Source organism: Mus musculus, chromosome 14 (genome assembly GCF_000001635.26).
Source record: "Mus musculus strain C57BL/6J chromosome 14, GRCm38.p6 C57BL/6J".
Taxonomy (NCBI): domain Eukaryota; kingdom Metazoa; phylum Chordata; class Mammalia; order Rodentia; family Muridae; genus Mus; species Mus musculus.
In genome coordinates, this window is record NC_000080.6 from 49049756 (window position 1) to 49066118 (window position 16363).

At 37.9% G+C, this 16363-nt stretch overlaps 1 protein-coding gene across 5 annotated transcripts in view; it reads right to left on the reverse strand.

Moving 5' to 3' along the window:
* Exoc5 (exocyst complex component 5) overlaps window positions 1–16363 on the reverse strand; it is a 54746-nt gene that overhangs the window by 37834 nt on the left and 549 nt on the right. For all 5 annotated transcript variants that reach the window (XR_001781081.2, XM_017315766.2, XM_011244884.3 and 2 more), the window contains exons 2-3: window positions 2543–2637; window positions 1565–1712 (exon numbers count right to left, since the gene is read on the reverse strand). Coding sequence is in view for 4 of the 5 variants with exons in the window: in XM_017315766.2 (XP_017171255.1) it covers window positions 1565–1712; window positions 2543–2637 (243 nt within the window). In the remaining variant the exon portion in view is untranslated. The remainder of the gene's footprint in view (window positions 1–1564; window positions 1713–2542; window positions 2638–16363) is intronic.

Sequence of the window (16363 nt, forward strand, 5' to 3'; positions counted from 1 at the left end):
CAGTGACACTAATAGTTGTGATAACATTGTTTTTTCCAAGTTTTGAAAACAAGATAGACTATAGCAATTATTTTACTAAAGCAAAACTATTTTACTTTCAGCATTTTCTTTCCTTTGTCCTACAACACATTAAAAACAATGCAATGAATCCCTTAGATTTGTCAATAGCAGACAATTGATAACTGCTGATAATTCAACAGGATTCTTTTGTTCTACTCTTAAAGGGGGAAAAGCTGAAACATTTACTGAGGACTTGCTTTGCATCAGATACTATTCTAAATATATCACTTATCACATAGGTGATATATATATGTATATATATCAATTACATATTACTATTAATATATTTACTTATTTAGTTATCACAACCCATTTTATACATAAAAACAGGAAGCTCAGAGATGTTAAATTGCTTGAAATTATACAATTAGCTTAGTGGTCAGGTTACAATTCAAACTCACACAGACTGGCTCTAGTTTGTTACCTCAACTATTAACGTTATTTTTTATTACTAAAAGCAAAGCTTTATTAGAAGTATAAGGAAACTGTCACCATGGTTATTCAAAAACACTTACCATACATAAATTATTGACTTCTTTAACCAAATACATAAATGACACATTAGCAGAAACAAGCTTACTAGTTCCATAGAATCTGAAGACCGGCCTGAGAGTGAGCCAAGCTCAGCAATGCTCTCCAAACAACACTTAACAAAGATCAATTCCAAATTAAACCAAGCCAGTGGAAGATTCAGACATTCAGGTGAATGTCAGGACCTAAGAGGAGTTAAGAAGTTGTCAAGCATAGACCTGGGGCAGACTAGTGGCTTGGTGTTTCTGGAAAGTGGACTGAGGAGAGATGTACACCTGTTTTTCTCACAGAGTAGAACCCTCACTGAGGCATATCCTAATGACTTTTGTGAAACTACTTTCAAATTTCTTTCAACTGGCAGTTCACAACCCCTTTGGGGGTCATGTATCAGATATCCTACATGTCAAATATTTGTATTATGATTCTTAACAAGGGCAATAGTACAGCTGAAGTAGCAACAAAATAATTTTACGGTTGGAGGTCAACATGCTATGAGAAACAGTATTAAAGGGTCCCATTAGGAAGGTTTAAAAACTACCACTCTAAGGAATAACTTGATCCAGGTCTAGTCTTATTTATGATTAAACAGAATTAAAATGATACTTAAATAGCAATACTAACCAGGTGTTTCTTAAAATGCAGGGCTGTGGTCTAGTCAGTCTTGTGAAAGCGTATTTAATAAGAGGTGAAGCAAGGGTCACTGTCAAGCATCTACCCCTAACCTGAAAAAGGTAGCACTGGGATTCTGAACTTATCTAGTAGCCAACGCCAACGCCAATGCCAACACCAACGCCAATGGTAGGCAGTAAGAGCACATTAATTTTTTTTCCATAGGACCAGAGAGTTAGAAGTTACTGTAATTTGGCACGACTCTTAAAAAGCCTAAAGCTAAAAAGGAATGAAGATACTATTCTCTAAGGAAAATGGCAATGGTGTAGTCTATTAAACTCCTCGTTCTTAGCCAAATGCATACCTGGTTGCTTTTCTGGAGCTCCTGTACCTTCTTAGCAAACTCCTTAGCTTCCTTCTGACACTGTTGTTCTAATTTCTCCACTTTCCTTTGAATCCTTTCATCCATTATCTGCAGTTCTTGAATATGATTCACAAATTCTTCTAATAACCTAATAGAGGAAAATAATAGCACAACCAACTTGCCTGCCAGTAACCATAAGGAACAGACAAACTTTATGAAGGTTTTAATAAGGGTCCTTTGAGAGAGGGACATGCATATTCATTTTCTTTACAGCATCTTGTTGCAATTTCTTTAATGTCCTAACTTTCTTTTCACTTTGAACAGGTCACGTGACTTTGACAATACATAGCACTTAGAAATTCAGCCAGTTGTTATTGACTTTGCAGTGGATTATCTCTAAGGTAAATAAAAACCTCAACAATCCCCATTAAATATCCAAACAAGCTCTACTTTATTTAAAATTCAAGAAGACTAATGTACAACAAAAAACTGTATATATTATAGATTTTAGTGGCTCTGTTTCCCTGATTTACAGCTATTAAATTTAAAAGAATGTAGTTAGCTTATTATTATTAATTTGCTTATTCAGAGTCAGGGTTTTGCACATATTCTAGGCTAAACTCCAACTCAGAACCCTGCCTCAGCCTCTAAAGTACTGAGATTGCATGTATACACTACTATACCCAACCATCTTGTAACTTCAGAAGTATAACCAGCCTTTTCTAATTTAATATTAAATGGAAAAATCAAATTCTTAATAAAGGATAAAATTCTTTTATTCAATTGGCTAACATGCTTAAGGAAAAACACAATTTCAGACTTCTAATGCTGTTAAGAATTTTTTTTTTGAGGTGGGAACAAACTGTTAATTAAAATCATTTTCAGTGAATACTCAAAGTAATTCCAATTCAGCCATCTCTATTCTCAACACAATTTTTAGTACTATATTGGAACTATGGATTTTTTTTCCAAGTTTACCTTTTAGGATCAAAAGCTTCAGGTCCACCCCTAGAACCACCTCCTGGGGTTCTCCACACGAGACGTTCAATGTATTCATCGGCCACAAAAGGCTCCTGGTTCACAGAATAAACATATTTTTTTAAAAGTTTTTACTGATTAGTTGGAGGAACCAAATTGAAAACGATGAAAGAACATAGGAGGCAATTTATTTAAAAAAAAAAAAAAACCAACCAACCAACCAACCAACCAACCTCCCAAACCAAAACCAAAGCACATGTACAGCTTTATTAACAAACAAAGTCAAGTAATCTTTTTTTCGGGGGGGGGGGTGCGGATGAGGGGCATAGCTTATCACTATGCAGCCTTGGCTGGTCTGAAACTTGTTATGATGACCAGGTTGACCTTAAACTCAGAGATCCTGCTGTCTTTGCCTTGCTAGTGCTGGTGGGATTAAAGACCCATGCCACATGACATCCAGCAAGTTATTATTATTTTTTAACCTAAGAAGCAAGAAATATAATTTTAATTACAGAGCTCAATGTGGCCAAAAGAAAGTAAACTGAAATTTGCACTTTCATTACTGTCAAAAATGTTAACAGATACAACCTTTTAAGAAGACAGCTGGCAGGTCTTTTGGTAAAATCAACAGTGTTATAAATGCTCAGAGCATTAACCCCATAATTTTATTCTCCGATCACTTGGAGATCCAGGCAGCATGATAACAAATTCAAGGCCAGTCTTGGTTGCATTGCAATCCCTGTCTCAAAATTGTAATCAGTAATTAAAATTAAATAAAATTTCAAGGAAATACATATATAAACAAAAGATTTTGGAATAACTATGTATTGTGTGTAATACTGAAAACAACTTACATAAATATTTAATGAAACTGCACTTAACAAAGTAGGTAAACTTAGATGAGAAGCTACGTTTTATTAAAAAAACACATAAAGCAACATTCAATGAAACAAGAAAACATGTATACACTGATAACAAGCATATTAAATTTTCTCAGAGAAAGCATTATTATATTACAACTGTTTAAGTTACTGAAGTAGAAGGTCCAATCAAACGAGCAAATATGCATGTTAGGCAATGATGCATGCCTGCAATCCCAGCACTTTTAAACTTCTGAAGGGCAAAGACTTGTGAAGGCAGCATGAAAAAAATGAGGTCACGGGGTCCCCTAAGATGATTAGCAGGGTTTGATATCACATTGGAAGCTGATGCTTATCAGCTCAAAGTGCTATACAAAAAGCTGTCAAAGAATCTTATACCCAGCAACATCGGTATTCAAAAGCAAAGGAGAAATTAAAATGTTTCTAGATTTAAAGGCTGGAAAGATGGGCCAGTGGTTAAGAGCACTGGCTGCTTTCCAGAGGTTCTGAGTTCAGTTACCAACAACCACATGGTGGCTCACAACCATCTGTAATGGGATCTGATGCCGCCTTCTGGTGTGTCTGAAGACAGCTACAGTGTACTCATATACATAAATCTTTTTTAAAATTCCCTAGATTTAAAACATAGATAGGTAGATAGATAGATAAGAGTGTATTACCACTAGACCTGCCCAGAATATAAGGTGAAATAAATGGGCGCTAATAACCTAAGACATGAAATAAAAGTTCTAATAAAGGTAAATTAACAGGTAGGTAGTCTAAAAAATAACTTTGGGTACAACTTGATATTTTGTTTTTTACAAAATGTAAGCGATTAACATATTTCAAAGGTTATAAGCTTACGTTTGGGGCATACAATATGTAAATGTAATTTTGTGATACCAACGATAAATGAGATGAGTGTAGAACACTGTTAGTAATTTATTGAGTTTAAGCTGATATAAATTTAAACTAGAGTGTGATAAGAACTCAAACACAAGCCTCATAATAAAAACAAAATTCTATAGAATACACACAAAAATAAGTGAACAAAGAAGTCTTCTACCCTTACCCAAAGTAATATATTTGTGCATGTGTTTGTGATAATCATTTGCTGAAAGCAGCCAAGACGTTGGAAGCATCCAATAACCACCATAAATGTTGGAAGCAATCTGGATATAGCTTAATGATGTCTGTTTGCAGTAGTGTTTTCAAGAGTCAGCTGGAGCCAGTAAAGTAACTTCTCTTGTAATACTCTGTTAAAGATTTCTATGAAAGTATCTCTGATTCTGTTCACATGCCATGTTTCCTGTGCTTTTCAATAAATATGGAACAAAGCCCCTTGTTAGGGACAGGCACAGATTTGGGGACAAGACAGACACAAGTAACAGGGACAGAAAGATTACAGATAAGTAGTAGGCCAGTAACCAGACTACAGACATGGGGAGAAAAGCAGAGAATTGAAATTTGGGCTCACTCTTGGTCAAATTAACCCAAAAAGAAGGTGCTGTTTTTATTCCTTAATAAAACATCAACACAGCTTCTAAGGTTATCTTTAATGTGTTGTACTATATTCTCTCAATAATGGCCAGGCAAAAGATAAGATAAACATGGGACAGAGGACTCAAATTTATTATAATATTATAATAATCCAACTAGACCTACACTCAGATGTAACAAAAGCACCAGTTCAGAGGCGGTACTCTCTGTCTCTTAAGCTGCAGGATATAGTCCAAATAAAAAACCTTTAATGTTGATCTCTTAACAGAAAAGTTATTAGGATTAGGAATAAAAAGTAAAGTACAAACTCCCCTGCCTACTCTATCTGCTAATTGTTCTCAACTCATGTCTTCAGTGAAAGATATCATGGTACCAAAGGAGAAATGCTTTGTCTAAGCCAAAAGGAAGTAGGAACTGCATTGCATGTGCTGGAAAGATGGCTCAGCAGTCAAGACTGCTCACTGTTCTTCCAGAGGACTCTGTGTCAGGGATCTCACAACTAACTGCCTGTAACTCCAGTTCCAAGGGATCTGATGCCCCCTTCTGGCCTCCACCTTTGGCAGGAGCAATCACTGTGGCCCTCAAAAGGAAGCAGAGGTTCTATTAGGCTACAGCAATGACTAGTAGTATTTTAGGTGTCACAGAAACAATTCTGTTGGGAAGATCAATTCCCTCAATCAATAAATGTCACCATAGCCTAAGAAGACTATGTTAACTAGTTTAAACAGTAAAACTAGTAAAAATATTATCTAAAAGTAAGCTGGAATCAGAATGATCACAGAGAAAAGATATAGGTTCAGATGCAATTTGAAACCATCTATCTACCACAGGGATACCCGAAATTTATTCTATTAATAATCTTCTAGTTTTCCTCCATGAGAATGAATTAGATTGCTGGAGGATCTGTTAGTCAAATGAATATGGTATAGAATCTAGTAACACAAGACTGGCCTGTTGTGGAAAGTGATGTTGCCCTCCAGTTCTCCCTGAAAAAAGGGACTTGAGCTGGTAGGAGTGCTTTTACCTGGTAGTGTTCTCAGAGATCCCCTCAGGTGCTGAGGGGCATTTCACTGAATATCATACCTATCTTAATGTAACATGATGCCAATGACTGAGATAAGCATACAAAGAAAGACATGATCTGTCTGGTCAAAACCAGACAAAGTGGCAGGTCATTTTAATTTTGTAACTTTTCACACAGGTGTTACCAACATCACACAGGGCCACAGATGTTCACTTCTCCATATGTCCTATTTTACTTCCTCACCTTACCTCTTCAAAGCACAGGTACCTCCAAATAAATGTGCTGCATAATAAACTGTCTCAGTATTTGTTTTTAAGAGGATGCAACTGGATCCTCAAATAGCACCAAGAGGGAGCAAGCCTCCCAGGAGTGTGGGCAGGCCTGTGAGTGCAGTTAGGACCTCCACTGCTGCTCAGAGGAACCTGCTCAGAACCCTCAGGACACAGGAACACAGGTCTGCCTGGGACAGGAGTCTTCTGGTCTCTGTCTGTGCCCAGAGCTGATCCTGTGCCACAGAGATACATACACAAATACTGCCAGGAGAGAGCTGGTCTCCCAGGAGTGCCTACATTCCTGCAAGCCCAGGTAAGACCACCACATCTCCTCAAATTCCTGGCCCAAGAGGAACACTCACAGAGTCATCAGGACATAGGAACCAAGGATAAGCTGGGTACAGGATCCTTCTGGTCTCTGTCTGCAACCCAGAGCTGACCCTGTACCACAGTTCTTCATACCCAAATTCCTCCCAGAGAGAACTACTCTCTCAGGAGTACTGACACACAGGCTTGCAGGAAGGACAAGCCAAAGTCAGAGACAGCAAGACCAGCTAACACCAGAGATAACCAGATGGTGAAAGGCAAGTGCAAGAACATAAGCAACAGAAGCCAGGACTACTTGGCATCATCAGAACCAATTCTCCCACCACAGTGAACTCTGGTTACCCCAACACACCAAAAAAGCAAGACTCTGATTTAAAAATCACATCTCATGATGATGATAGAGGAAATTGAAAAGGACATAAATAACTCCCTTAAAGAAATACAAGAGAACACAGGTAAACAGGTAGAAGACTTTAAAATGGAAACACAAAAATCCCTGTAAAAACTTACAGGGAAACACAACCAAACAGGTGAAGGAACTGAACAAAACCATCCAGGATCTAAAAATGGAAATAGAAACAATAAAGAAATCAAAAAGGGAGACAACACTGGAGATAGAAAACCTAGGAAAGAGATCAGGAGTCATAGATGCAAGCATCATCAACAGAATACAAGAGTTAGAAGAAAGAATCTCAGGTGCAGAAGATACCACAGAAAACATTGATACAACAGTCAAAGAAATGCAAAATGCAAAAAGATCCTAACCCAAAACATCCAGGAAATCCAGGACACAATGAGAAGACCAAACCTAAGGATAATAGGTATAGAAGAGTGAAGATTCTCAAAGTAAAGGGCTGGTAAATATCTCCAACAAAATTATAGAAGAAAACTTCCCTAACCTAAAGAAAGAGATGCCCATAAACATAGCCTACAGAATTCCAAATAGATTGGACCAGAAAAGAAATTCCTCCTGTCACAAAATAATCAAAACACCAAACTCACTAAACAAAGAAAGAATATTAAAAGCAATAAGAGAAAAAGGTCAAGTAACATATAAAGGCAGAACTATCAGAATTACACCAGACTTCTCAACAGAGACTATGGAAGCTAGAAGATCCTGGGGAGATCTCATACAGACCTTAAGAGAACACAAATGCCAGCCCAGACTACTATAACCAGCAAAACTCTCAATTACCACAGATGGAGAAACCAAGATATTCCATGACAAAACCAAATCTACACAATATCTTTCCACAAAGCCAACCCTACAAAGGATGATAGATGGAAAATGCCAAGACAAAGCGGGAAACTACAGCCAAGAAAAAGCAAGAAAGTAATTTTCTTTCAACAAACCCAATAGAAGATAACCACACAAACATAAAAATAACATCAATAATAACAGGGAGCAAAAATCACTATTCCTTAATATCTCTTAACATCAGTGGACTCAATTCCCCAATAAAAATCAAAGACTAACAGACTGCATATGTACACAGGACCCAGCATTTTGCTGCATACAGGAAACACACCTCAGAGTAAAGGGGGTGGAAAACAATTTTCCAGGTAAATGGTCCCAAGAAACAAGCTGGAGTAAATGTTGAATAAAGTTGACTTTCAACCAAAAGTCATAAAAAAAGATAAGGAAAGACACTTCAAACTTATCAAAGGAAAAATCTACCAAGAAGAACTCTCAATTCTGAACATCTATGCTCCAAATGCAATGGCACCCAGAAATCTCAACTGAGGAATACCGAATGGCTGAGAAGCACCTCAAGAAATGTTCAACATTTATAGTCATCAGGGAGATGCAAATCAAAACAACCCTGAGATTCTACCTCATACCATTCAGAATGGCTAAGATCAAAAACTCAGGTGACAGCAGATGCTGGTGAGGATGTGGAGTAAGAGGAACATTCCTCCACTGCTGGTGGGATTGCAAGCTGGTACAACCACTCTGGAAATCAGTTCAGTGGCTCCTCAGAAAATTGGACATAATACTACCTGAGGACTCAGCAATACTACTCCTGAGTATACCTAGAAGATGCTCCAACATGTAATAAGGACACATGCTCCACTATGTTCATAGCAGCCTTATTTATAATAGCCAGAAGCTGAAAAGAACCCAGATGTCCCTCAACAGAGGAATGGATACAGAAAATGTGGTACATATACACAATGGAGTACTACGCAGCTATTAAAAACAATGAATTTGTGAAATTCTTAGGCAAATGGATGGAACTAGAAAAATATCATCCTGAGTGAGGTAACCGAAACACAAAGAACACACATGGTATATACTCACTAATAAGTGGATGTTAGCCCAGAAGCTCAGAATACCCAAGATACAATTCACAGACCATATGAAGCTCAAGAAGAAGGAAGACCAAAGTGTGGATACTTAGGTCCTTCTTATAAGGGGGAACAAAATACCTGTGGAAGGAGTTAAAAGAGACAAAATGTGGAGCAGAGACTAAAGGAAAGGCAATCTAGACACTGCCCCACCTGGGGATCTATCCCATATACAGTCATCAAACTCAGACACTACTGTGGATGCTAACAAGTGCTTGCTGACAGGAGCCTGATATAGCTGTCTCCTAAGGGGCTCTACCAGTGCCTGAAAAATACAGAGATGAATGCTCTCAGCCAACCATTGGACTGAGCACAGGGTCCCCAATGGAGGAGCTAAAGAAAGGACCCAAGGAGCTGAAGGGGTTTGCAGCCCCATAGGAGAAACAACAATACGAACTAGCCAGTACCCCCAGAGCTCCCAGGGACTAAACCACCAACCAAAGAGTACACATGGAAGGACCCCCAGCTGCATATGTAGCAGAGGATGGCCTAATTGGTCATCAATGAGAGGAGAGGCCCTTGGTTCTGTGAAGGCTCTATGCTCCAGTATAGGGGAATGCCAGGGCCGGGAAGTGGGAGTGGGTGGGTTGGTGAGCAGTGGGAGAGTGGAAGAGATAGGGGTTTTCGAAGGGGAAACCAGGAAAGGGGATAACATTTGAAATGTAAATAAAGAAAATATCTAATAGAAAAAATATCCAAGAGGAAAAAAAAAAAAAAAAGAGGATGCAACCAATAATACTGTCAAAGAGGTGAAAGTGGCAGAAAGCCCCCCGAGTGCTGAGACATGGCTTCTTATAGTCTTAAGGGAGGCATTTATATACTGCTAAAGGAATGGAAGTAAAGAGAAAGGAGGAAATGGGAAACAGAATTTTCTTAAAGGTTTATGGTTTGAACAAAGATGTAGCAGTACTTTTTATCGAGTTGGAAAAAACCAGGGAAGGAGATGGGTAAGAGAGAAAGGAAACAAGAGTTTTGTTCTGGATGTATCATACTACAGATGTTCATTAGGTATCAGAGTGAAATATAAAGCATGTAGTTAAAAAGCCAGGTTGGTGTTACAGAAAAAGAACAGGCCATGTGCTCCCAAAAGGCTTCTCACAAAACAAACAAAATGAACAAGAAAACAACCTTTTAGAATTTCATAAGAATAGTAAAGGTTTATATTATACCTTTTGCTTGGCTATAGTAAATTTTTTTGATTCAGCAAAACTGCAATAAAAGTCAAAGTACTATGTGCTATCACATTATATTTAATTCCACATAATTGACTACGGTGTAAACATTAGCAACTGAAAGACAAAGCAAAGCAATTTTGCTCATCCCTACTGAAAATCTCTTGGAAATTATCTCTTTTAATCAAGAATACAAATCCAATCAACTTTAATTTTCCTACACCACTACCTCCAAAATAGATCAATATAATGTGCAAACGACCCATACACTCAAAGAAACCAGAGTAATTCCCCCACAATTTAGGTGAAAGAATAGAAATTTTCAGTCAAGTATTTTGGTATTCTTTTAGGCCAACAAAACTGTAAATTCAACTCCTGCCTGTTGCCTATTTCCCTTATATTTGCAATGCTTATTTCTGCCAAGAAATTATCAAAACATTGCTTCCTTCCTTTTATTCAGAAACTTCCCTAAGCAATCCCAATTGAGTTCACATTCTCTGTGAGCTTTAGAGCTCATCTTGAGCCACTCACCCTTATTTCTTTTTCCCCAAATAGTCAGACTCCCATCAGCCTTTCAGCAGACTACAACTCACACCACTCCAGCTACCTAACTTGTGGTCATGTAACTTACTCTACAGGATGCCTTCTTCCTATTAACACAACTTCTAGCTTTGACTCTTTCCCAAAATGTGTTGGAAATGTAATCCTCTATGAAGCAGTGTTGTGCGATTAGGTATAACTGAATGTGTTTAGATCACGAAAACTCTACCTTCATGAATAGATTCATTCCAGTTATAAAGGAGCTTGAGGATGGGAGTTCATTAACCAATATTACATGCTTACTTCAGTCTCTCTTCTCTCACCCATCCATTTTTGCCTTCTATTATGTGTGTGTGCATGGTCTAATATACAATATATAATATACAAGATATATTAGAAATATGAGCCTAACCAATAATAACACTGTAAGTGAATGATTTTGTCCTCCTCTCTATTTCCATTCAATTTTTAATGATATTCTCTATACATTTTCTACGATTTTAAAAAAGATTTATTTTATTTATTTATTTATTTATTTATTTATTTATTTATTTATTTATTTATTTATTTATTATATGATGAGTACGCTGTAGCTGTCTTCAGACATACCAGAAGAGGGCATCGGATCCCATTACAGATGGTTGTGAGCCACCATGTGGTTGCTGGGAATTGAACTCAACACCTCTGAAAGAGTAGTCAGTGCTTTTAACCTCTGAGCCATCTCTCCAGTCCTATTGTCTATAAATTAATAAACTCTATTAATTATTGATTATTTAAAAAGCACTATAAAATCCTTCTCAGATTGCAAAAATGGATCTCAAACTAATACGGGAAGGCAGAAAAATAAAGCCCATTAATATACAAAATCAAGACAAACTTCAAAATGTTTTTTGTAAACTACCTATACAAGATTCAGTCTTGAAGGAGGTATCAATGTTTTAAAAGACTGAATGGTGGTAGTTAAAATGCATCAATTTTTTTAGGTTATATTAAGTAAAATCTCTTTCCCATGAGAGAATATGCTTTATTTCTGAAAAATATCTGATATTTCAGGTTCCAAAGAAAAAGTAAAGAATGTAATGGTATCTTTTACATGATTGAAGAGAGTCACAGAATTCGATTTAAAATTTTAAAGCAAGAATGATCTTTAAATATCACCATAGCTCAACTCTTTCATCTCATCTTACTTGATTTCAATTCCAAGAAATGAGAATATCAGAGAAGTTAGTTCCAAGTTTGTTTTATTACTGAGTTTAAAACATCCTGGAGATTTGGCTTTCCGAGTCCGCTTCTGCTCTGAGAAGTCTTTCTGTGTGTCTGCTGCCATGTGTGTGTTTCCTCTCACCCAATAAATGCCTGTCTTCAACTTTCAAACTCATGAAAAGGCATAGACCCACAAGAAAGAGTGTTAGAGGGTGACAAATCTTGTAGACACCATGACTATAACCTTCCAGTCACTTCTTCAAGTCTCTCTCACTGTAGTTGGCTACCACTATCTCTAGGATGACTTCAGTCACCTCTAAAAAGCTAAGAGACCCTCAATCTCATTTTTCCTTCTTTTTTTTAACACCTCACCATGTAGCTCAAGCTGCCTTCAAACTCACACTCTTCCTGTTCTGCAACCCCAATTCCATAATCACAAGTATGTACTACCCTGCCAGGTCCCTCCTTCCTATTAATTCACTTAAATTCCAAGTGGCTACCATTCTTTGAACTGTATTCTTCTAAGTAGTTTGTCAAATTCAAGGTAACTCTTCATTCTCTCTACCCCTAGATAGAAACATAAAGTAATCTTCAAAATAACCTTCTTCTGAAGTAGAAATGATTATTCTCTTAGCCATGCTATGAGATGAGAGAATGCAGAGACAAAGGAGATAGGTAGTTTGCTCCCCCATCCAGCTGCTGAGACGTATAGCTGAGGGGTGCCATTCATTCCCAGGCCTAGGTTATTCTCTATATAAAGCAATAATTTCAAAACTGCTACAACTAGTTGGGTAGTTTTGTTTATTTTTAGGGTTTTGAATATAGCCAAGTATATCTTGAACTCCTAATTCTACCCACCTTCCAAGGCTGGGATTACAGGTATGTGCTACAACCCCTAGCTTTAATCTATACATTTTTCCTCCTCTTTGCAACATTGGGGATTTAACTCAGTGCCCTGAGTGTCAAGCACTCAGCTAGAACCTCAGTCTTTCTTGCTTTTTATTTTGAGACAAGAATCTAAATTGTCCCATATTGTCTTCAACTAGCAATCCTGCAGTGGTCTCTAAAGTAACTGAGATTACAGACCACCCACTAGATCCAGCCTAGCATATACTTTAAAAAACAAACAAACAGACAGACAAAAACATATTCCTTCTCTCCTTAACACACAATTATGTTTTCTTTGCTCTGGTTCATGTATCATCAACCACCTCCTTTCCCAACTTCATGAACACACATAAACTAACTCCTCTGTAACCAAATTCTCTTTGTTCTTTTCCAAAATGCCTTCCCAAATCCTCATCTTTCTGTCTCCAATAAATTAGTTTAAGAATTTTACCTTCTAGGTTAAATAATCAAAAACAGACAATTTGAAAGGATTGACAAATGTCAAGAACAGTTATTAGTAACAATGACAGATATCAATAATCCACACTGAAAGTCATTATTCACAATAACATTAAAGTCTTATGACTCATGTAAGCCTACTAGGAAAAAGTCATCAACTCCTTTACACATGATCTACAAAAACTTTCTTAAAACTTCCTCAAATTCTCCCTCTCCTCTCAAACACTTGTCCTGAACCACTACTTTCTTCACACACAAACGTGCACGCGCACACGCACACACAGAAACACACACACTGCCCTCTTCCCTCTTCTCAGTCTTTCTTTCTTTCTTTCTTTCTTTCTTTCTTTCTTTCTTTCTTTCTTTCTTTTTCTTTCTTTCTTTCTTTCTTTCTTTTTTTTTTCTTTTTTCTTTTTTTTTTTTTTCCGAGACAGGGTTTCTCTGTATAGCCCTGGCTGTCCTGGAACTCACTCTGTAGACCAAACTGGTCTACCCTTCCCCTTACAAGCTGGAGTTACCCTCCTGCTTGAAGTTTCTACTCTCATCTATTAACACCTAACTTGGGATACTATTAGTATGTGGGACTTTCCCTAATTACCCCAGGAGAAGGAGTCTGACCTTCCTCTGCACCATGTTATCAGTTAACTCATCTGTCTACCCCAACTATAATTTTTTACTTCAGGATCTTTTAACCAATGAATAGACTTTTCTGTGGCATGTCTGATGAGACATTCAATACTGTTAATTTTAGCAGTTTATCTTGAAGTTGATAAGTACTCAAAAATATTTACTGAATGAATAACTGGCCCTAGTTTTTAACAAAGAACTCTCCTATAAAATGTAACCTACCAAGAGAAATGTGAAGAATCAGTAAGAATGACAGGAGAGACAGTCAACAAAGGAGAAGGAAGTATCTTCGGTGGTACATAGAAAAAGAGCAATATAGGCAGCAACAGAAGAATTTACCACTCAAGCCATGTTTTAATATGCTGACTATCCAAACCACTGAGGAATCTCAGTTCAGATAGGCCATCCTGAGTTTATTACTTAAAAACACCACAGACAGATTCCTTCAGAAAGACCTGTCAACGAGGAATGAAATTAAGAAGGTATTCTGGGCAACTTCCAGGATATACATTATTGTAATAACTGAGTCACCTAGTAATAAATCATCCCGTCAACTGAGTAAAGATTTACAGTTTGATTTTATTGTCAGAAGTTGTCTGTTTAAAAAAGGATGAGTCACCAAACCAGTAATAAGATTTTATAAAAAGCAGAGTTAGCAATGAAATTTCATAAATTCAAAGCTCAACTTTGTTTCCACTTAATTTCTCTGATGTGGAAAATGGAAGTCCAATTCTATTTAGAAGTACATGAAAACCAGGATGCATAAAAACAAAATATCCTTGACTACATCCTGCCCTGTTTCCCTTGCTCTCCAGCTGTGACTTAGAATGGGAAGTAGGAGAGAAAGACACAGCCTGACTTAATCTGCAACCCATATTTGTAGCAGTAGCTGCAGGAAATGGCAGCAGACACTGGGGGCCTTTTTCCTTCTTCCCTTTCTATTAGAAAAAAAAAAAGGTAACTTTTCACTTGGAGAATGAAGGTTTATTCACAAGCAGAACCTAGTGCAGGGTTAGACTCACAGGAAAGGACAAACAGACTTAATTATGCATAACTGGCACTACTTCATTGTAACTATTATTATGTTTCTGATTTTGATGAAACAACAACTACAAATGACAGAGTTGGGATCACTCCAGTTATGAGACCTATCAATATGCCTGTGTGTTCTACGAATCTTCCGATTACTGTATCATCATTGGGTTTCTCTCCTACAGAACTGCTGTCACTAAGCTAAACAACTTTAACAACTCCACTAAATGACAAGACTTAGAGAACAAAATACAAATTTCTTCACCCCTTCCCCCCACCCCCACTTTCTTCATCCCTGAGAAAGAAAACACATTTTCGAATAAGTTACTGAAGACATCTTGGTATACGTCTAAAGAAGAAAATATAATTTTCCATCCAAGAGGAAATTGTGGATGTTAAAGAGAATTCACTATAACAGTAGGATAATATACTGTTTTTCTGTTAATAAGTAGCTCGTCATGAAAGTATTATTTAAAGATCCCAAAGCCTGTAAGATATAAAAATTGAAACAAGTAATTACAGAATTACCTAGTATCTTGACCAAGGATACACAGTAAATGAGCAGAATTTTATGACTGGTGAAGCAAATGTTATAATATCTCCAGACATTTACATCTGAGGAACAGCAATAAATTTTTCCTAGGTGTAATTATAACTTTTACTCAAATCACTTTCATTACAACTTACAATTTAGGCATGCTATTTCTCTAAACAAATGCAGTATCTATGCTAGGAATGACTGCAAGTCAACGTTCAGTAACAAAAAAAAGTAACTGAAAAGTTAGATTTTTTTTTTAATGGAAACAATGGCATTTAAAATTCACGCCACAGAACACGCTGATGCTCAATGGATACAATTTTCACCTATGGTGACATTCTTAACTGTGAACTGCAGTGTTCTCTACAACTTACACTTCTGCTGCTATGGAGTAATCACGCCCCAGCGGGGGAGAAGGTGTATTCCTCATTTTTCTTCATATGACTACTTCTATTTTTTTCCACACAAGAAGATACTGTTTCATTGTCTTGTAACCCCATTCCATTATCTCAAACCTCACCGCTTCTGACACTGACACGCCACAAAATCCAACTGTCAAGTTTAAATATTGAAACACTCAAGAAAATGCACCTGAACGCTCCCACAGCTTCTCACAGCCCAAGGATCCTTTAACTAGCAGTCGGAGGGTTCCACAGCAATTAAATGCAGTAAGATGTGTCGCTTCCCTTCCGTGCTGAGGCTAAGTAGGCCTTTATTGTCCTTAAAAGAATCCTCCCAGCCTTTTCGACTGTAAGGTAAGACGGCAGGCACCCCAGGGCCGCTTCTGAGCTTGTCGGAACCTCGGCACCGAGGAGCCCCCCAGAGTCTCCATTCAGATGCCCCCTGTAGCACCGTCGCGAGGATCCGCACAGCAAGACCCGGCTCGCCGGCCCTGGGCTCCGGAGTCAGCCCTGCCCACTGCCCGTCCGGTCTCCGGGACGTCTGGCCGCCCTGCCACCCGAGCCGGCCCAGCGTCCCGCCGCCACCCGCCCCTCCCCCGCCGCCGCCGCCGCCGCCCGCCGAGCCCCGG